The 22,326-nt window shown below is 44.5% G+C and overlaps 1 protein-coding gene across 4 annotated transcripts in view; it reads left to right on the forward strand.

Moving 5' to 3' along the window:
• LOC126094841 (uncharacterized) overlaps window positions 1-21,876 on the forward strand; it is a 255,530-nt gene extending 233,654 nt beyond the window's left edge. For all 4 annotated transcript variants that reach the window (XM_049909439.1, XM_049909441.1, XM_049909440.1 and 1 more), the window contains 2 exons: window positions 980-1,180; window positions 18,650-21,876. In XM_049909439.1, the coding sequence (XP_049765396.1) occupies window positions 980-1,180; window positions 18,650-19,033 (585 nt within the window). In that variant the 3' untranslated portion in view covers window positions 19,034-21,876. The remainder of the gene's footprint in view (window positions 1-979; window positions 1,181-18,649) is intronic.
• Window positions 21,877-22,326: the final 450 nt, after the last annotated feature.

Consider the following 22,326-nt stretch of genomic DNA (forward strand, 5'->3'; position numbering starts at 1 on the left):
GGCTAGTTAGGTTTAAGTAGTTCTAAGTTCTAGGGGACTGATGACCATAGATGTTAAGTCCCATAGTGCTCAGAGCCATATCTGCAGATAAGAAATTTTAAAGCAACAATAAGAGAAAGACCAGTAAACAGCCGAAAGGCTTGATACTATGACGTAGCCTGGCATGAGCGTGTTTACAACTCAATAGCCGCTTCCGGCCGACTTACTTTCCAGTTTAGAATATTTCTCGCGAAGTTTTTCAACTTCAGAATTAACAAGCGTTATATCCCCGCACTCGTCTTTTCGAGCGCTTTCTGATGCCGTAAAGAAAAGTACATCATTTTATATAAAAATCATACTATCTTCGATGTCTCGATCATTACAAGAGTTAAAACTTTTTATCGCATAGCAAACGTACGAGCCCCTTTGCGTGCTATCATTTACAAAAACTTCGTTTCGATATCTGGAACCGTTCAAGAAATAAAACGGGTGTTATGTCTTACGCGGCTCACTCTGCTTGCTGGGAGGAAACCTCGTAAAGCCGCACGGGGTAACCGAGCGGTCTCGGGCGCCTTGTCACGGTCCGCGCGGCTCCTCCCGTCGGAGGTTAGAGTCCTCCCTCGGGCATGGGTGTGTGTGTGTGTGTGTGTGTGTGTGTGTGTGTGTGTGTGTGCGTGTGTGTGTGTGTGTGTGTTGTCCATAGCGTAAGTTAGTTTAAGTTAGATTAACTAATGTGTAAGCTTAGGGACCGATGACCTCAGCAGTTTGGTCCCATAAGACCTTACCAAAAATTTCCAAATTTTCCAAACCTCTCAAAACTTCCGAACTGTATAGAGTGTGACTTTTCAAGATTCAGTGACAAAGAATTAGCAATTAAGCGTTTATTAATGCTTATGAAAGATTTAAAACCGCTCTTTCTAAGGAAGAAGCTATTACAGAAAAGTGCATATGTCCAGTATAGCAATCGGAATGACCCGAAACGACCCGGCGTTTGTTCCAGACGGAGATGGCGCTGACTCAGTTTGGCTTCGTGGGCCTGATGCTGCTGCATCCGGACCGGCTAGGTGCACCAGATGCCAGCGAACGAGACCTGGAGGGCTTCGCGCACATGTGGCGCGGCCTGGGCTACCTTCTGGGCATCGAGGATCGCTTCAACCTGTGCTCCGGCGACCTAAACAGTGTCCGCCGCCGCTGCCAGCTGGTGGGTCTGTTCCTCATACTCTTTGCCTTCTGTCCGCCGTCCTTCTTCCTCTGTTATTCTTCCTTTTGCAACTTTATTAACTATGAACTTCTGTGTACAGTGTTGTCAGCTAATAGGTTATGATCCGTACGTTATCTCTCCCTCTTCACCGAAATACGTGTGACGTACTCTGATGAGCCAAAACATTATGACCACTGCCCATTGCGACGTAGGATGCCGCCTGGTGACGACGCGGGAGCGTGACGCGGTAACAAAAGTATGAAAGCGGAGCAGACACGTACAGGGGACCATCCTAGCGAAGATATGGTTTGCAAATGAGGAAATCCATTGAGATAAGCGACTTTGACAAAGTGCAGATTATTATTACGGAGACCCTGTGAGCGTGTACTTATCTTAAAAGAAAGATTAAGGAAAGGCAAATCTACGTTTCTAGCGTTTTTAGACTTAGAGAAAGCTTTTGACAATGTTTACTGGAATACTCTTTTTCAAATTCTAAAGGTGGCAGGGGTAAAATACAGGGAGCGAAAGGCTATTTACAATTTGTGCAGAAACCAGATGGCAGTTATAAGAGTCGAGGGGCAAGAAAGGGAAGCAGTAGTTGGGAAGGGAGTGAGACAGGGTTGTAGCCTCTCCCCGATGTTATTCGATCTGTATATTGAGCAAGCAGTAAAGGAAACAAAAGAAAAATTCGGAGTGGGTATTAAAATCCATGGAGAAGAAATAAAAACTTTGTGGTTCGCCGATGACATTGTAATTCTGTCACAGACAGCAAAGTACTTGCAAGAGCAGTTGAACGGAATGGACAGTGTCTTGAAGGGAGGATATAAGATGAACATCAACAAAAGCAAAACGAGGATAATGGAATGTAGTTGAATTAAGTCGAGTGATGGTGAGGGAATTAGATTAGGAAATGAGACACTTAAAGTAGTAAAGGAGTTTTGCTATTTGGGGAGCAAAATAACTGACGGTGGTCGAAGTAGAGAGGATATAAAATGTAGACTGAAAATGGCAAGAAAAGCGCTTCTGAAGAAGAGAAATTTGTTAACATCGAGTATAGGTTTAAGTGCCAGGAAGCCGGTTCTGAAAGTATTTGTATGGAGTGTAGCCATGTATGGAAGTGAAACATGAACGATAAATAGTTTGGACAAGAAGAGAATAGAAGCTTTCGAAATGTGGTGCTACAGAAGAATGCTGAAGATTAGATGGGTAGATCACATAAATAATGAGGAGGTATTGAATAGAATTGGGGAAAAGAGGAGTTTGTGGCTCAAAATGGTTCAAATGGCTCTGAGCACTATGGGATTTAACAGCTGTGGTCATCAGTCCCCTAGAACTTAGAACTACTTAAACCTAACTAACCTAGGGACATCACACACATCCATGCCCGAGGCAGGATTCGAAGCTGCGACCGTAGCAGTCGCGCGGCTCCGGACTGCGCGCCTAGAACCGCGAGACCACCGCGGCCGGCGAGTTTGTGGCACGACTTGACAAGAAGAAGGGACCGGTTGGTAAGACATGTCCTGAGGCATCAAGGGATCACAAATTCAGCATTGGAGGGCAGCGTGGAGGGTAAAAATCGTGGAGGAGACCAAGAGATGAATACACTAAGCAGATTCAGAAGGATGTAGGTTGCAGTAAATACTGGGAGATGAAGAAGCTTGCACAGGATAGAGTAACATGGAGAGCTGTATCAAACCAGTCTCAGGACTGAAGACCACAACAACAACGTGCCGGCCGGGTTGGCCGAGCGGTTCCAGGCGCTACAGTCTGGAACCGTGCGACCGCTACGGTCGCAGGTGCGAATCCTGCCTCGGGCATGGGTGTGTGTGATGTCCTTAGGTTAGTTAGGTTTAAGTAGTTCTAAGTTCTAGGGGACTGATGACCTCAGAAGTTAAGTCCCGTAGTGCTCAGAGCAATTTGAACCAACAACGTGAGCGTGTATTTCAAAAACGGCGAATCTGGTCGGGGTTCATGTGCTACAGTCCTGAACGTCTACGGAGTGAGGTAGAAGTACAGTGAAGCTACCACTAGGCGCTAAATGGTTGGACGTCCACGACTCTTCACAAAACGTGGGACTCGGAGGCTTGTCTGCTCTGTAAAGTAATATATGCTATCTGTGGCATCTCTGCCGAAAGGGCGCAATGCTTGTGCACACACAACTGTTTCGGAGCACACTGTTCGTCGTAAATAATTGAATATGGAGCTCCACAGCAGATCACCCTTACGTGTTCACATGCTGACCCAACGACATCGTCATTTACGATTGCAGTGGGCACGGGATCATCGGGATTCGGCCGTCGATCAATGGGAACGCGTCAGCTCTTCGGGTGAATCGCACTTTTGCTACACTAGATCTATGGTCTGTAACACGCCCGGGGATACAATTGGGTGGGATGGTACCTTATACTGGTTGTCGTTTCGACCGTGCGCCCTGTCCACACCACGTACCTGATAATCCCGCGGCGGTCGTACTGTTGTGCTCCACACTGCTGCTGGCTTGCCTGAAATTATCTATCGAAATATACGGGCGGGTTTAGGAGAGCCACTCAACGTTAAAACACAACACTGTTCTACGTCTGGTATGAACAACTATATTTTGAGACGATAAAAGAAAATCGCAGGTTGCACTGTTTACATTCTAATTCATAAGTGTTTACCCCAATTAATGGATGATTATCTGTCCACAAAAACCACTATGACGAGCGTACGCGTAACCGAACACGGCGCGGATGATTTTTGATGATGCGGAACGCGATGAGCGAACGCACGTCCTCAAGCTCGCTACAAGACACTGGCACTTGGCTGCACTCTTTTATGGTAACTAATTTCTACTGATTCACATCAGTTTATTCTGGGAGACCGCACAGGGCGCGGCTGATTGATGCTGTGCGACACGCAACGAGAGGATGCACAAATACGTTATCGGCGGCACTGTTCATTTTTAATTACATCTTGACACACTTTCCTCTGAATCACTTCCGTATTTCATCATTTTACTGTAATAGCACTTGTAGCAACACTTCAACTTCCGTACTAACAATGCCTCTCACATGCAGAGCTACCCAGAACACAACATAACATTTCCGTGTCCCGCGCTCGACTCTGCAGACGCGGTTGCCCGCAGAGATACTCCACAACGAAGCCAGCGATATGACCATACACTTACAGGTCGTCTCCACAAACGCCGTCATCGAGGTGAACGGTGGTTCGAATAGTGCAGCGCGCCACGGACTCAGGCTGTAGGGAGAGGTATTAGGCTATGGGTGACGTTCTCCTGCGCTTGCATGGGACCTGTGGTAATAAACGAAGACACGCTGACAGCTGCAAACCAGCTGCATCTGTTCATGCTTGATGTCTTCCCCGACGGCGATGTCACCTTTTAGCAGTATAATTGTCCATGTCTCGGAGCCAGAATCGTGCTACAGTGGTTTGAACAGCATTATAATGATTTCACGTTGATGTCTAGGCTACCAAATTCGCCTCATTGAACCCATCTGGGTCTCTATCGGGCGCCATCAGTGCGTACGCGAATCAGGAGCCAGTTACTTATGCGAAGTACGTGGCCCGTGCGTAGACATCTGATGCCACATACCTCCACAAATTCACCAGCAATCTATCGAATCCCCGATACGCAGAATCAGTGATGTATTTCGTTCCAAAGACGGACAGAAAAGCAATTAAGTAGGTGGTGATAAGGTTTTGGCTCATCAGTGTATGTGTCTGTTTATTTGTTAGTTTGTTATTTGGCAGCTTGCAGTGGAAGAGATCAGTTTCGTAGTATCGAAGATGGACAAGGGCTCATACCTCTTAAGGTATGCACTTTAGAGCCCTTGCTAACTAGATTTTTTTACAGTTTTCCTAAAGTTTTTTGTCTAGAGTTTGTTTGCCAATCGTCCTCCATTAATATCGCAACAGCGATCGTGCAGCTGCCTCTTGCACTGTTAACTGATTGCAACGTCGAGACGGTGTTACTCTCCCCTTTCATGCATTGCATTCTTTAGGAAGAGAAACCATAAATTAACTGATTCTGATCACAGTTACCTATAAAACCCATTTGGATGTTTTCTGTCGTGATATGTGCATTGACTTCAGCAACGAATATTTGACCTCTTTGAGTCATCTCTTCTTCGTCGTCCTTAACATCCCATGCTTGGAGCGTAGTTATACGGCGTCACGTTATCCTTTTTTTCAGATTAGTAATAAACCCAGTGACGCCGTGAAGTCTGTTCACCCGATATATCCGTCTACGTCCAATGCCCAGTGTTGGAAATGTTAGTAAAAAACGGAAGAACCGCATTCTCGCGTTTCACCCAACTTCGCCATTACACGCTGCTTGATGAAACTGAACTGCAGCGTATGATTTCCTTTGAAAATTATATTGCTTTCTCTTTTTTTTGGCACATAGTCCAGTAAGTTTTTAATATTGCTTTTGGCTTTCAGTTTATGGTTGTTTTTTCTTCAGGAGCTCGTCAAATGTGTTGAAGCCTGTGACGTTATAATAATCGCATTATGTTCTCTAATTCGACTTTACACTGGCGGAAAAAAGAATCGCAGCACCATGAATGAGTTGTGCGACATAAACGAAAATTGGTAGACGTGTTTCTACATCTGAAATACAGGGTTATTCAAAAAGAATACCACAACTTTAGGAATTTAAAACTCTGCAACGACAAAAGGCAGAGCTAAGCACTACCTGTCGGCGAATTAAGGGAGCTATAAAGTTTCATTTAGTTGTACATTTGTTCGCTTGAGGCGCTGTTGACTAGGCGTCAGCGTCAGTTGATGCTAAGATGGCGACCGCTCAACAGAAAGCTTTTTGTGTTATTGAGTACGGCAGAAGTGAATCGACGACAGTTGTTCAGCGTGCATTTAGAACGAAGTATGGTGTTAAACCTCCTGATAGGTGGTGTATTAAACGTTGGTATAAACAGTTTACAGAGAATGGGTGTTTGTGCAAAGGGAAAAGTTCTGGACGGCTGAGAATGAGTGATGAAAATGTAGCACGCATCCAGCAAGCATTTGTTCGCAGCCCAGGAAAATCGACTCGCAGAGCTAGCAGAGAGCTGCAAATTCCACAATCAACTGTATGGAGAGTCCTACGAAGAAGGTTAGTTATGAAACCTGAACGTCAACTACCCGAGGCGATGGATCGGCCGCCAGGCAGCCCGTGACAGAGCACTTCATCACTGGCTTCCAAGAAGCCCTGATATTACCCCCTGCGATTTTTTCTTATGGGGGTATGTTAAGGATATGGTGTTTTGGCCACCTCTCCCAGCCACCATTGATGATTTGAAACGAGAAATAACAGCAGCTATCCAAACTGTTACGCCTGATATGCTACAGAGAGTGTGGAACGAGTTGGAGTATCGGGTTGATATTGCTCGAGTGTCTGGAGGGGGCCATATTGAACATCTCTGAACTTGTTTTTAAGTGAAAAAAACCTTTTTAAATACTCTTTGTAATGATGTATAACAGAAGGTTATATTATGTTTCTTTCATTAAATACACATTTTTAAAGTTGTGGTATTCTTTTTGAATCACCCTGTATGATGTTTAGTCAAATTGCACACCAGTCACATGAGGATGCAAATTGGTTTGCTTTGAATACATGCTGTAACGGTCGTGAGTGTTAGTTACCTTTGAGAGTGGACGTGATGATTTGAATTTGGCCAAGAATGCCTTTAAGACAACGGGATGCAATTATCAACACCTCACTTGCTTTGGAAGAGGCCGTGTAACACGGCTACGAGAAGTTGGATGTTCTTTCTGCGATACCTGTTTGCTGGCAGCGGTGGTTACAGGAATGTACGGCAGCAAGATGATCGGGCTCTGGACGGCCAAGTGACATTACCGAGAGGGAAGTCCATCGTGTTCGGCGTGTAGCTCTGGCACATCGTACTGCATCTGCAACAGCAATCTGAGCAGCAGCTGGCACGACAGTGCAACTACGAACCGTTACAAATCGGTTACTTCAAGGACAGCTCCGAGCCAGATATCGTGTAGCGTGCATTCCACTAAACAAAAACTACCGCTGTTTGCGACTTCAGGGGCGTCAAGGGAGAGCTGATTGTAGGGCGGGTGGAGGTCTACGAGGGTTGGAACTTAAATAGTGGCAACTATTTATTATCAACCGATACAAAAGAGTTACATGTTTGCCCCTGTTCCTGTCCTTCAAAGTAGTTACCAGGCGTTGTGTAGAACCCGTTGCCAGCGATGTGGAAGGCGTAGTATACCGTTCGCAGAGACTGTTCTGTTGATGATGCGAATGGAGCGGTCTAAAGTTACGGTGATTCTCGTGTACGACTGTGATGGTGTTATCCTAATGCATTACGTTCCTCCACGGCAGACCGTCAATGTACAGTATTACTGTTCGTTTTTGGAGCATCACCTGCGACCAGCTTTGCGAAAGAAGCGGCGACACTTTCTGCTCAACCAACCCATCATTTCGCCCGACAATGCGCGGGCGCATACAGCGCAAGCTGTGGCTGCTCTGTTCGGTCGATGGGACTGAGAAGTACTGTACCATCCACCATACTCCCCGGACTTAAGTCCTTGTGACTCTGATTTGATTCCGAAAATGAAGGAACCACTTCGTGGCATTCGTTTCAGAACTGTTCCAGAGATTCGACAGGCAGTAGACCGCTCCATTCACACTATCAACAGAACAGGCCCTGGCAACGGTATACTACGCCTTCCACATCGCTGGCAACGAGTTCTACACAACGCTGGTGACTACTTGGAAGGACAGTAACAGGGACAAACATGTAACTCTTTTGTATCGGTTGTGAATAAATCGTTGCCACTATTTAAGTTCCAACCCTCGTAGCACTTCAGGATGGTCACTAGAGGATCCACTATAGCGCTGCTTTCTTTATTCATTTTAAGGTTGTTGAATTACACAGTAACTTATAAAAACGCTTCTTCTATAAAAAGTATGTCATACACGAAATGTTTCAAAGCACTGCCTCCTCTGTGCTTCATTGTTGGCCCTACACATAGTGGCAGGTAACGCTCGCCACGCATTTGCCACACCCAAACCCTTTAATCGGATTGCCACAGGGTTTAGCGTGATTCACCACTCCAAATCACTCGTTTACATTCGCCCACTGTCCAGTGGCGTCGCTCTTTACACCGCCTCTCAAGCGTCACTTAGCACTGACAACAGAAGTGTGTGGCGTATGAGGAACTGCTCAACCATAGTGCCCATTCTTTCTAGCTCGCTACGGTCAGTCACTGCGCTAGATGGACTGCTGGTAGCACTTTGGAACTCACGACTGATCACTTCCGCCGGTTTCACTCAAATTTTTACAACCAGCTTGCGCAATGTTGGACGGTCCCTGTCCGTTAGTACATAAGGTTTGCGTGGTCTTGGTTTGTCTGTGGTTGTCCCTTCCCGTTTCCAGTTCACAATCATATCAGCATCAGTCGACTTGGGCAGCTTTAGAAGAGTTGAAAGGTGCCTGGTGGATGTGTTAATCAGGTAAATGGAAATGAGCGTTTGGCGTCATTGGCCGGGAGGCCCCTTGTGGGGCAGATCCAGCCGCCTTGGTGCAGGTCTTATTACATTCGATGCCACATCGGGCGACCTGCGCGCCGGATGGGGATGAAATGATGATGAAGACAACACAACACTCAGCCCCTGAGCGGAGAAAATCTCCCACCCAGCCGGGACTCGAATCCGGGCCCGTAGGACGGCAATCCGTCACGCTGACCGCTCAGCTATCGGGGCGGATGTGTTAATCAGGTGACACCCAATGACCAGCCCACCTTCGATGTTACTGAGCTCTGCTGACCGACCCATTCTGTTGTTACCGCTTCTCTCCTGTCGACACAATCCTCGCCGATACACGCAATTTTATACTGATGGATCCACTTCTCGCGACATCCAGTGATCAATTCCGCATGACATAGAGGTGTCTGGATACTTTTAATCATGTTTTGAGGCTACCCTCACATCATTATTCATATTCTGTAAGTTCTGAAAACTGCAACCAGTCGCACATAAACACATTTTCGACCCTACTGAGGCTCATCTTCAGATTTTGAACAGGCGGTTACATGACTGTTTCATAGCGTAATTTTAGATGCTGGCTCTGTGACAAGAACATAGAACATACTTTAATGTATCACAAGAGTCTTGTTTATATATAGATTTTGATCCAAAAATGAATTCTGTACTTACTAAGTACAGAAAATGATTCTGTACTTACTGACTATGACTATTTCAAAGCGTAATGCTGGGTGCTGGCTCTGTGACAAAAAGATTGAACATGCCTTAATGTATCGCCAGGAATATGCTTTACATCGAGATCTCGATCCAAAAATGAACTCTATGCTTACTGAACACAGAAAATGAATTCTGTACTTGGCAAGTACAAAATTCATTTTTGGATCCAAATCTCGATATAAACAGTACCCATGGCGGTACATTAAATCAAGTCCCATCTTCTTGTCACAAAGCCAGCACCCAGCATTACGCTTTAAAATGGTCATGTAACCTCCTGTGCACCATCTGAATATGGGTCATTAATGGAATAAACAAGTATTTCAAAACGGTGACCGGATGCAATTTTCTGTATTTGTATTGAATGAACAATCACAGGTTGTTAAACGCCTGCAATGGCTAAACTTATTAATAATTCTGTCTCATGGATGTGCGATTTTACTAGGTTAAACTAATTAACACCCAAGAGGAAGCGTGTGCCTCCGTTATATTAGCTACACCTGGAAAGAAATAACAGAAAACAACTAAAAAGAGGAAATGGGTCCTAGAAGGGCTGCAGAAAAAGGACAGACTTGTCGTATGTTAATGTACTGACTGAAATCAGAACCACAGACCCGCAAGATTTCATAACCTTTTTTTTGTATGAGTCCAGCATCGTATGACAAATTATAAGTGTTCATACGACATAAAATGTAGAAGCAAAATACATTAATGAGACAGGCAACCACAATCACTGGGATATTGGGAATAACTCTGAGATTTGTGGTGACAGGAAGATTATTTGAATGCTTGGAGTTTAGCGCTGCAATATTAGCAAGCACAATTAGTAAAAGTGTTATGCAAATATGTAAAGCAATTATTTCTACCCTGCATTAATATATTCAGGTAATTGACGTAAAACAATTTGTTTTAATTTTATGATAATGTGTTGAGACTGTCGTGCATCTCAAAGACCTTTCATTAGTCATCGCTCATTCGGGGTGTTCTAAAGTCTTTGCATGAAACGCCTATCGGCGATAGATCACTCTGTGGGGAACAGATTTTGTTAGAGAAGATGTTCGCTTCAGGGCGACGCTAGTTGTCCTTCAGCATCCGCCGACCCTAGGATGACGAGATTTCACCGAACTACCAGGGTCTATTAATTAGGTATGCTTGACGCTACCGACCCCAGTAAATTACCGCAGTGATTTTCAACAAGGAAACCTTAAGACTGAGGGTCTCTAACCGGAGAAAAATATCTTGGAAGCTAAAATCAGGAACTTTAATTTTGCAATGTCTCCCCCATTCATACGGAGAAAATGACAGGATTATAGGCAACAAAAAGGCATACACACGCCGGAGAAAGCTACGCTCTGCTGCCTCTCAAGAGCATAACAATAACAAACTGTCATCTAGTGTTGCTGAGAATCATTAGCGAACATTTTGTCTCTAGCAAACGTTGTTCCCCATGACCTGGTCTATCACCCCTAGATGTTTAACGCACTATGGTCGAGCAGTTCCTCATACGCCACACATTTCTGTAGTCAGTGCTAAGGGTCGCAAGAGATGGAGTAAAGAGCGACGAAACTGGACAGTGGGTGACTGTAAACGAGTGATTTGGAGCGATGAATCACACCAGTACCTGTGGCAACCTGATTAAAGGGTTCGGGTGTGGCAAATGCGTGGCGAGCGTTACCTGCCATTATGTGTAGTGCCAACAATGAAGTACAGAGGAGGTGGTGTTGCGGTAAAGCGCTGTTTTCGTAGGTAGGGTGTGGTCCTCTTTTAGCGCTTAAGAAAATGCTAAACGTGGAAGGGTATGAACTCATTTTACAGCATTTTGTATTGCTTATTGCAGATGAACAGTTCGGAGACTAAGATTGATTGCATCAGCATGACAATGCGCCCTGTCTTAAAGTAGCGTCTGTTAGACAGCTGTTTGTGGACAACAACATTTCTGAAATGGATTGGCCTGCCCCGAGTCCTGGCCTGAATCCAATGAAATACTTTTGGGATGAGTTAGAACTTCGACTAGGACAACATCCAATGTCACTACCTTCTATGGTTTCAGCCTTGAGGAAGAAAGGACTGCCATTCCTCCAGAGACATTCAGACACCTCACTGAGAATGTCCCTAGCAGAATTCAAGCCGTCATAAAGGCGAGTGGTAACAGAACACACCATATTAATGTCCTCTGCCAGGGGTTCAGATACTTTTGACCACGCAGTGTATATTGAGCATCTGACAAAGTACTAAGTTATTGTAAATCATTGAAGCAATTTCATAAATTCACTGTAGCTATAGTAAATGACATATTTTCACAAAACTCAACAGTCCTAGAAAAACTCAAAAATTTTGTATTGTTGCAGCAGTATTTCAGATTTCTGCCACGAGAGCGCAGCAGTGAGGTGTTAGGCAAGATGTTAACAGACGCCGAGAAAGCGTATATTGTGCTTGAGCTGCATTCGCATAGGTCTGCCATAACAATTGTAATGATTGTATATTCTTGAACGTTACTTAAATTAACTTAACTTGGCCTGCAGTTCATTTGATGAAATAATATAACAGTTTCCAACTTCACAATATTTATTGACAAACTGAACTGTATACTCGTCACGTTAACAAAACACTGACTGACATACTTCACAGATCTCTGATTGACTGACAAAGCAATAACTCAACAACTCACTTGCAGCCTTGCTGCATCGTTTTATACAAAATTTTAACAATAAATTTCAAAATGAATCATTATTAATTTTGTACAATTCTGATGTTACAATTAAAATTTACAAAACGTTAAGAAACTAATAAGGTATAAAATACAATATCATATTACATAAATTTTTATAGTATCATCACTAGTTTTAAATATGAAAATCGATCTGAATTTTAATTAGAACAATGTTTCTTTTATTATTTTAGTTACGTAATTAATTATAGTTTGGATTTGGTTACTAACATTCAGTGACAGAACAAATCTCGTGCTTTATCCGACTGCATACGAGAAAGTTACAAATAAGGCGTCAAATTCTGAAAATCGTAAAGTTATGTGATGTAAACAATTGGAGACTTAATTAGAAAAGTAATTACAAAGGATAATATTTATAGAGGATGACATAAAAATAATAACAAATTAAAATACATCATTTGGTAATAATTTTTAAGCCGTTTCTCAAGATAATGAGGTTCTCTGCGTCACCCCACCAGTCAACTGCAATTAAGGTAATTAGAGGAGCCAGCCACTCGTACCATTTCTTCCTAAATATCTCTTACTTCAACTTCTCAACTAGGTTTTTGATTTGGAACCTGTACATAATTTTGTTAATGACAACAGTTCATAGACAATTACGATAATATACGTCCTTCCACAATAAAAAACTATATTTTGCCAGATTGAACTGAATAATGCGTCCAAAACACACACAGAAGTCTCCAGGAAGCACTGAATCGTCCGAAAATCACCCGGATGCATAAAGAAAAGGTGGTATCAGACATTTCATATGAATCTAGAGGGAGACTGTGCCCTTATACAGTGCACTGTTACTTCAGAGCTAAGTTCTGCAAGGATCCAGAAACTGCCGACTCCATTTGGCGATGGTATGCGCAGTTTAATACTTCAAGGGGAGATCAACTGGTCGGATGACAGTGGGTGGAGAAATAGTTGCGAGCGAGTTTCGCACTTAGCCTACAGAAGTCGACGAGCAGAGAGCTCAACTAAAATCGACCGTTTGGAAGATTTTAAGGAAACGCCTGAAGTTGAAACCTTACCGCCTGCAATTGCTAGAAGCCCAGACTCCCAATGACACACAGACGCTTTGAATTTTTGGCTTATTGTAGCAGCTTATGAAAACTGATGGCTTTTGTGAGAAACTCATCTTCAGTGATGAGCAATATGTTTTGTGACTGGCACTGTGAACAGGCGCAATGTGCGAATCTGGGGGACAGAGAATCCCCGCGCTTTCATGCAGCACGTTCGAGATTCCCCAAAAGTTATTGTGTTCTGTGCAGTCTCACCACTTACAGTTTGCGGTCTTTTGTTCTGTAAAAAGACTTTTACAGGACACCTGTACCTGGACATGCTGGAAAATTCGGTCATACCACAAATGGAAACTGACCGTGTGGACTTAATCTACCAACAGGATGGCGCTCCAACCCACTTCCATAACTATGTTCGTGAATTCTTAAACAGGAAATTGGGAAACTGATCGTGCGGTTGTGGTGGGGCAAAGGATCAGCAGTTCATGCCGTGGCCTCTATACTCTCCCAACCCAACTCCAAGCGACAATTCTGAGTGAGGTTGTGTGAAAAGTTCAGTGTCTACACTTCCTCTACCAACAAATCTACCAGAAATGTGAGGTCACATCAACAGCGCTTTTGAACACATTGATTGAGATATGCTGCACTGAGTGAGCGAACAACTTGATTACCGACTTGATATCTGCAGATACAGCAGGGGCGTAAATATGGAGAATTTGTAAAATGTTGAAGAAATCTTATGCCTGTGACAATATGTCAGATAATATAAGAGGGACATTCAATAAATAATGCAACACATTTCTTTTTCTGAAAGCAGGTTAATTTTATTCAGTGTTCCAATACACCTTATTATTCCCCAGCCTTGTTTTTCAACTAATCTCCAATTAATGCAATGGCCTTGTGCCAACTTACATGGAGGGCCTGTATGCCCACATGATATCACTCTGCTGGTTGATGTCCATGATAATGTCATCACATCAATAACGTCCCCATCATCCATGTACTGCTTCTCACGGAGTGCATCCTTCGTTACGCCAAACAGATGGAAGCCAGAAGGTACAAGCTCGGGGCTGTAGGATGGATGAGGATGAACAGTCCAATGAAGTTCTGTGAGCTTCCCTTGGCTGTGCAGTCTGGTGTGAGGCCTTGCGTTTTCATGGAGGAAGATAAGTTCGTCTGCATTTTTGTGGCGACAAACACGCTAAAGTCGTTTCTTCAGTTTCCTGAGGGTAGCGCAGTACACTTCAAAGTTGATCGTTGAACCACGGGGGAGGACGTCCTCCCTTCATGGGAATAAGCTCTGGGTTATTAAGCCTCTCCCAGTGGCTTGGACAACCTCCTCTTGGTCTTTTCGCCGTGATGAGATCATTTCAGCTAGGTTTCTTATGGACACAGTCTTTTTAGCCATCGCCATTTGTTAAATGGTGCTCCCCCCACCACTTTGTGCTCATTGCCCTCAACTTTTGACGGTCTGCCATTTCTTGGTGAAATGCCCTTTTTTTAACAAATTACTTTCTCATTTGTGTTTGCTATCTGAGTTATCGGCCGTTTTACTGAAGGACGCACGGGCTGTCGACCGCGTTTTACTTTTTATCTGTCATAGCAATATGGCGAAGGAGTTTAATCTTTAGTTGAGGACCTCCGTTTCTCTATGATGTATTTTATGGACCTTTCTCCAAGTCCCTGTTTTTAGCTGTCTTCCCTTCCGTCGTTTGGGATTAGCGTGTAGTCGTTTATAGCTCCTCTTTTTGTCTTTGTGTTCTACAGTTCTGACCCTAGTTGTTTTTGCGCCCTAAAACAAAACAAAACAGAAAAAAAACAATCAAACAGAATAACCCCTTCAGAATCCCAGAAGATCATCGCCATGACTTTACCAGCTAAGGGTGCAGTTTCGACCTCTTTCTTCGGAGAACTGATGTGGCACCACTCCATGAACTGCAGTTTCGTTTCCGTTTCAAAGTGATGAATCCATGTTTCATTCACTATGACAGTGTTCGATAAAAAAAAGTCACGATGAGCCTTGTAAGGCACAAGCAATTCCGAACAGATGGCCATTCGTTGTTCTTCTCTTATGGTCTTCTGTTAGATGGCGAGGAACCCAGTAGGCATATTATCTTTGACTATCACACATCGTGGACGAGTGTGTCAGCACTACCAACACAGACGCCCAGTTGAGCAGTGAGGTTTTGATGATCCATGTATCACCACTAATGAGAGTGTTCGCACATTCCAACATTCCAGGAGTCACAGCTGTGTGCGGCAGAGCGGAACGACATTGTTGCGATGATGTCAGACGCCTCGCCCAACGACTCACCATGCTTTTGTTCACTGTCAAATTTCTGTAGCTTTTGAATATCCGAGATGCTCTAGTTTCCCATCAGAGTTCTATGCTCAGAATGCACCTCAGTTGCAGACGCCATTTTGAAGGCCATATACACTCCTGGAAATGGAAAAAAGAACACATTGACACCGGTGTGTCAGACCCACCATTCTTACTCCGGACACTGCGAGAGGGCTGTACAAGCAATGATCACACACACGGCACAGCGGACACACCAGGAACCGCGGTGTTGGCCGTCGAATGGCGCTAGCTGCGCAGCATTTGTGCACCGCCGCCGTCAGTGTCAGCCAGTTTGCCGTGGCATACGGAGCTCCATCGCAGTCTTTAACACTGGTAGCATGCCGCGATAGCGTGGACGTGAACCGTATGTGCAGTTGACGGACTTTGAGCGAGGGCGTATAGTGGGCATGCGGGAGGCCGGGTGGACGTACCGCCGAATTGCTCAACACGTGGGGCGTGAGGTCTCCACAGTACATCGATGTTGTCGCCAGTGGTCGGCGGAAGGTGCACGTGCCCGTCGACCTGGGACCGGACCGCAGCGACGCACGGGTGCACGCCAAGACCGTAGGATCCTACGCAGTGCCGTAGGGGACCGCACCGCCACTTCCCAGCAAATTAGCGATACCGTTGCTCCTGGGGTATCGGCGAGGACCATTCGCAACCGTCTCCATGAAGCTGGGCTACGGTCCCGCACACCGTTAGGCCGTCTTCCGCTCACGCCCCAACATCGTGCAGCCCGCCTCCAGTGGTGTCGCGACAGGCGTGAATGGAGGGACGAATGGAGACGTGTCGTCTTCAGCGATGAGAGTCGCTTCTGCCTTGGTGCCAATGATGGTCGTATGCGTGTTTGGCGCCGTGCAGGTGAGCGCCACAATCAGGACTGCATACGACCGAGGCACACAGGGCCAACACCCGGCATCATGGTGTGGGGAGCGATCTCCTACACTGGCCGTACACCACTGGTGATCGTCGAGGGGACACTGAATAGTGCACGGTACATCCAAACCGTCATCGAACCCATCGTTCTACCATTCCTAGACCGGCAAGGGAACTTGCTGTTCCAACAGGACAATGCACGTCCGCATGTATCCCGTGCCACCCAACGTGCTCTAGAAGGTGTAAGTCAACTACCCTGGCCAGCAAGATCTCCGGATCTGTCCCCCATTGAGCATGTTTGGGACTGGATGAAGCGTCGTCTCACGCGGTCTACACGTCCAGCACGAACGCTGGTCCAACTGAGTCGCCAGGTGGAAATGGCATGGCAAGCCGTTCCACAGGACTACATCCAGCATCTCTACGATCGTCTCCATGGGAGAATAGCAGCCTGCATTGCTGCGAAAGGTGGATATACACTGTACTAGTGCCGACATTGTGCATGCTCTGTTGCCTGTGTCTATGTGCCTGTGGTTCTGTCAGTGTGATCATGTGATGTATCTGACCCCAGGAATGTGTCAATAAAGTTTCCCCTTCCTGGGACAATGAATTCACGGTGTTCTTATTTCAATTTCCAGGAGTGTATAATGCCGCCACCAATCGGAACTTCATGAAGCTATATGGACTGAAGCGGGAATACTCCACAATGTCCCACAACAAATTACGTATTTTTCTAATCGAAATTGGCTGAGAAAAGAAATTGTTGCATTACTTTTTGAATGCACCTCATAGCCAAAGCAGATCTGTGAAATCGCTTCAATCGTTTATAATAACCTTGTAGCGTGGCCGAGCGATTGTAGGCGCTTCAGTCTGGAACCGTGCGACTGCTACGGTCGCAGGTTCGAATCCTGCCTCGGGCATGGATGAGTGTGATGTCAAATGGCTCTGAGCACCATGGGTCTTAATTTCTGAGGTCATCACTCCCCTAGAACTTAGAACTACTTAAACCTAACTAACCAAAGAACATCACACACATCCATGCCCGAGGCAGGATTCGAACCTGCGACCGTAGCAGTCGCGCGTCTCCAGACTGTAGCGTGTAGAACCTCTCGGCCACTCCGGCCGGCTGTGTGATGTCCTTAGGTTAGTTAAGTTTAAGTAGTTCTAAGTTCTAGGGGGTCTGATGGCCTCCGATGTTAAGCTTAGATAGGGTGACCAGATGTCCGGATTAATCCGGACATGTCTTCCTTTTTAGCTCTTTGTCTGAGGTCCGGGCGGATTTTTACAATGTCTGGCTTTTTCGCAAAGTTGAGCGTAATACAGTTAAATTTACAATTCGTCCCGTTCTATTGCTCTTTTCTTAAATATTTTAACTATTGGCACAGCCTTGGTGATAAACACGCACGAAGGCGGTGTTAGTAGGTGGCACCAGGATCGTCGATGTTATCGTTGATCGACCTATAAGGGAATGCAAATATCAATTATTTAAAATTTTCGTTTCGTATCTTCGCTTTGTATTGGCTTTACTTTCTGTAGTGCACGTGTGATTTGTGAGTTAAGTAAAATATTTGGCTATGTCTAAACGAAAGTGTACATTTTCTGATGTCCTTTCCTGCAAATATCCAGCTTTCAAGAAAGGGAGAAATGAATTTGAAGTGGACTGTAAGATATGTGGCGCTGGAACGTACGTCTCAGTGGCCAATAAAGGTAAGAAATAACTCGACAGATTAACTGTCATGGTTTTATTTCATTGATTAATAGTCGTTCAATTTATTTTTATTCGGAAGGTTAAAGTGCAGTTTACATGTCGTCAGCTGTTGCTTGAATTGTAGATGTTGGTAGCGGTGCGTCGAATGAAGGGAGGTGAATGGTCTTACGTTTTTCGCTTTATAAACAATTCCATGTTGTTGACATAACAAAACAATTGACGCCACACTGTCGCCAGAATTAATGTTTTTATTTTTTTTTTATATTGCTCAGTTAACCACCACCTGACCACCAGTAACAATTAACTACTAGTTTTACCGGTAATTCCCGGCAGTCACGTGACTTGTCCAAAGGTGACGAGTGGTATCCTCATCTGCAGGTGACCCGTTTGATGTGTTCTCTTTTTTCTTCCTTTGTCCTCCTTTTTGAAGTTGTTTATCCTCCTTTTTAAACAATTGCATCTGGTCACCCTAAGCTTAGAGGCATTTTGAATAACCTTGTAGTACTGTAAATAAATATTGAACGTGTGCAGATAATATTAAATGTACTATTGTTTGACCGAGCCTTATGTAGTGTCTGCGACAAACAGGTGGTGGAGCGCCTGGTGGCGCCGAGCATGGAGCGCGTGACGGCAGAGTGGGAGCACATGTCGCGCTGCATGGTAGCGGGCGTGGCGCTGTACGTGCCTGGGCCCCCGTTCTCGGTGTCTCTGTGCTACCTGCTGGGGGAGCTCCTGGCTCTGCGCGAGCCGGCGGCCCGCCTGCGCGCCGCGCTGTGTCTGGGCGACCGCCTCACGCTTCTCTTCGTGGGTGGCCTGCTGCGCTGGTTGCTGCGCTTCGCGCCGCTGCGCAGGCTCTACAACTGGCTGCTGAGGCTCGCCATGAAGCGCGCGCGCCACGCGCCGCAGCACTGGCTCAGCGCAGCCGAGGCGCGCCGCTACCCGTACCAGCAGCCGGCCATCACGCAGCTGTAGTTCGCCGCTCCACCGCTGGCTGGCGCTGGCGCCGGCTCCGCCGCACGACGCCTCGTCGGGAAACGAACACGACTGACCGTGTGCCCGCGCGGATGTCAGAGGCACGAAGTAGACGTACGGCATTGTCGGCTGAGACACCCCAAGGGGCAGTTCAGCTGCCTAATTAAAAAGATTTTATTTTGTGAATGAATCTTTCACTCTGCAGTGAAGTGTGCTCAGTTTTGAAACTTTGTAGATTCAAACGGCCATTTGGATTGGGACTCGAATCTGGAAGTTCGTGTTTCACTAGCAAGCAGCAGATGGGTTCTTTCAGGACAGATTTCAGGCTGTGATGGTGGGGATCGTGAGTAGTGTATCTAGATCCAGTTTGCGGATAATCAGGATATATGAGATGACTTTTCTGCAGCATGGGTGGGTGGGCTGTCCGGAACCCCTACATTTGAACCGAGAGTGATGGCACAAATCATTTGAAATGTTTAGCTTATGTCATACAACATTTATTTTTACGATTATTTTAGGCCACAATTTTTCTACTTTCGGCCTACAGCGTGAAATATGTCTTGTAGTGACACGATTGCGATAGTGACACTGCTCTACAAATGGCATTCGTGAACATCCTTCAAGAAATACATTCACGCGTACAAAATGAGCGCAAAATTTACTGAATGAGCAAACCGACATCAAACACAAAAAATATGCTGAAAACTTTATTGATACAAAGCAGGAAGAGAGATAAAATAAACAAACCAGAGACACTAAGTAACCCTCCTCCATAGAAACGGCATAAACAGTACACAACAAAAATATAACAGCAAGAAAACACCACAAATCATAGACCATAACAAAATTACTACTTATAAAATAAAAATAAAACGTAAAAATCACCAAAAAAACAAAAGACATTTCATGTAAAAAACGTAATTAGAATAAACCTAAGGAAATACTCAAAACATAACCGAATTTCTACACATCACCAACTTCTGGTGCTAACTATGTAAATATCTCTGATCCAAGTTGTCAGGAGGGAAAAAACGCACAAAAACCTGACTTATCATATATCTAAAAGTCAGACGTAGAATTACGCCCACAAAGAACATACAAGCAACGTGTAAATACAAAGTGCAACAACAACAGCATGTGGCAGCATCGAGATTACATGTAAGGTAAAAACACCAGTCATGTGTAATACCTCTCAAAACATAGTTATAGTTCATAATATTAAGGCTATCGACTATTAAAGTATTTACAGAATGCAAGACGATGGCAATATGCCGCAATGAGCTCATTGTGATTTACGCAATAAAAAAATGTAGAGAGCAATGTACCTGGCGTATTTTTATCGCAATGGTTTAATTATTGTTTAAATATTTCTTGTTTATTTTATTGCACTAAATAAAGCCTGCATCATTCAACGATTTATCACACAAAATCACATATTTTTCTGTGGTTGTTTTCAATGATTAACATAAATGAACTGTTAGAGAACTGAATTTCAAATCCTGAAAAATTATACTATCTCTTAAGCAAGAAAATTTCCACATGAAACTAAATTCCAGGGTTTAAATTTCCCCCAAAAAAAGGTCTGCAAAACTGATTAATTTTAAGTAATATTTCCAAGTGTTTTGTTGTAGAAACAGACGGAGCCTCATCACAACTGTCCTGAAGTTCTCCCCCGGAATGATGCTTTTGTTCGATACAGAACTGTGATCACTGGCTATTGTAAAATCGTCCTCTTTACCGTCTATTTCTTGATGTATATCACTGACATCTTCCTCTATTCACCGATAAAAAAATTTCATCGAACTCAGGAAAGTTGAAAACTGACATGTTCCTGAGAACACATTTTGTACTATGGTACCGTACTGAAGAAAACAGTTATGTCCTTCACGAAGCATGGTCTAGCAGATCCTAACACCTCTCAGTAACACGTGTCGACAACAAAGAACGAAGGTGATAACGCAACCAACAGCAAAACATTGCAAGGTTGACAATTTAAGGAGAATAGGTGGAGTATAGCAGCATTCCGCTATGACTAATCTTGAAAAATTTTCACCCGGTCTAAGAGACCAAACCTTGTTCAGAAATTGTCTGGGCAGGGACCTAAGCCGCAAGACAAAGAAAGGAGAGAGACCAGCGGAAAAACTTTCGCAGTTCCAGACGTTCTCTCTGCATTCCGTGCTGAGTGCGGCTTTGTTGTGGCTGTACTGCTCGCCAAATGTTGCCTATCTTGTAGTCCGATATCTTCGCTCGATAAAGAACAGAATTTCTTTTCGTTATATGTCACAGTTACTGCACGAAATTTTAAAGAGTTTCCAGAGGTCTAAATGCATTGCTTGAATTTTGCGCATGGCTTATTTTAGCTCATACATTGTTATATGTGATCTGTAGATAAGACATCGAAATTTTATTTAAATTTTTCAGCAGAACGATACGGTGTTTCGTTCTCAAGTTAATGGTTTTTGTATCCAGCAGACAGTACCGCGCAATGCGCCCATTTCCATCTCTGCGCATCAGGAATCGTGTGGTCATAACAACAGTCATATTTCGTAAGCGGTTCAAGATATCAAAACGAGGGTTGTTTGGAAATAGTAGCATGCAAAGAGACACCTATGTGTTTTTGATAAATACTCTATACCTTTTTATTCTAAAAGATATGGAAGTAGCTCGTTCGCAGCGGGAAGATGTTGGCGGAACAGGACGCACAAACATGACAGTAGCGCCTCAGGAAAACCCAGAGGCCGCATTTAAACAGGTCCTCGGCATCTGGGGAGCAGTGGAACATGACGAGTTAACTCGTCCACACCACTTAAAGGGCTAATTTTCAGCCATGACCAATGTTGGTACTCTGCCGCAACTGTAAACACCCTCCCCCCCCCCCCTAAAAGCCGTGTCCAAATGGCAGCTGGGTACAGCCTGGGAACACATGCGAGGGCTGTAGTTGGATGTGTACAGTGTCAGATACACGTGACAGGTTTCTAAGAGCTCACCTGCATCTAATTAAGTACAACATTTGGCCCTTTCTCACAGCATGCACGGTCATGGTTCCATTTATGAAGTACTGGCTGAAACTGATCTGAGAAAATGCTGACCTCCCCTCCAGTTAAGAGCACGCAAATTTGTTTTAAGGGGGACGTACACGAAACTGCAGTAATTTTAAAAGTATTTTATAAAACTCTAATTTTTTAAGATAATCAATCCAAATTTGGTACAGTTATTAAGAAATGTTATGCGCATATGAACCTAAATTTTCATTTTTATTGACCTTTTACATCTTTAATTATTAACAATTAATT

This window comes from Schistocerca cancellata, chromosome 8 (genome assembly GCF_023864275.1).
Source record: "Schistocerca cancellata isolate TAMUIC-IGC-003103 chromosome 8, iqSchCanc2.1, whole genome shotgun sequence".
In the NCBI taxonomy this organism is placed as follows: Eukaryota; Metazoa; Arthropoda; class Insecta; order Orthoptera; family Acrididae; genus Schistocerca; species Schistocerca cancellata.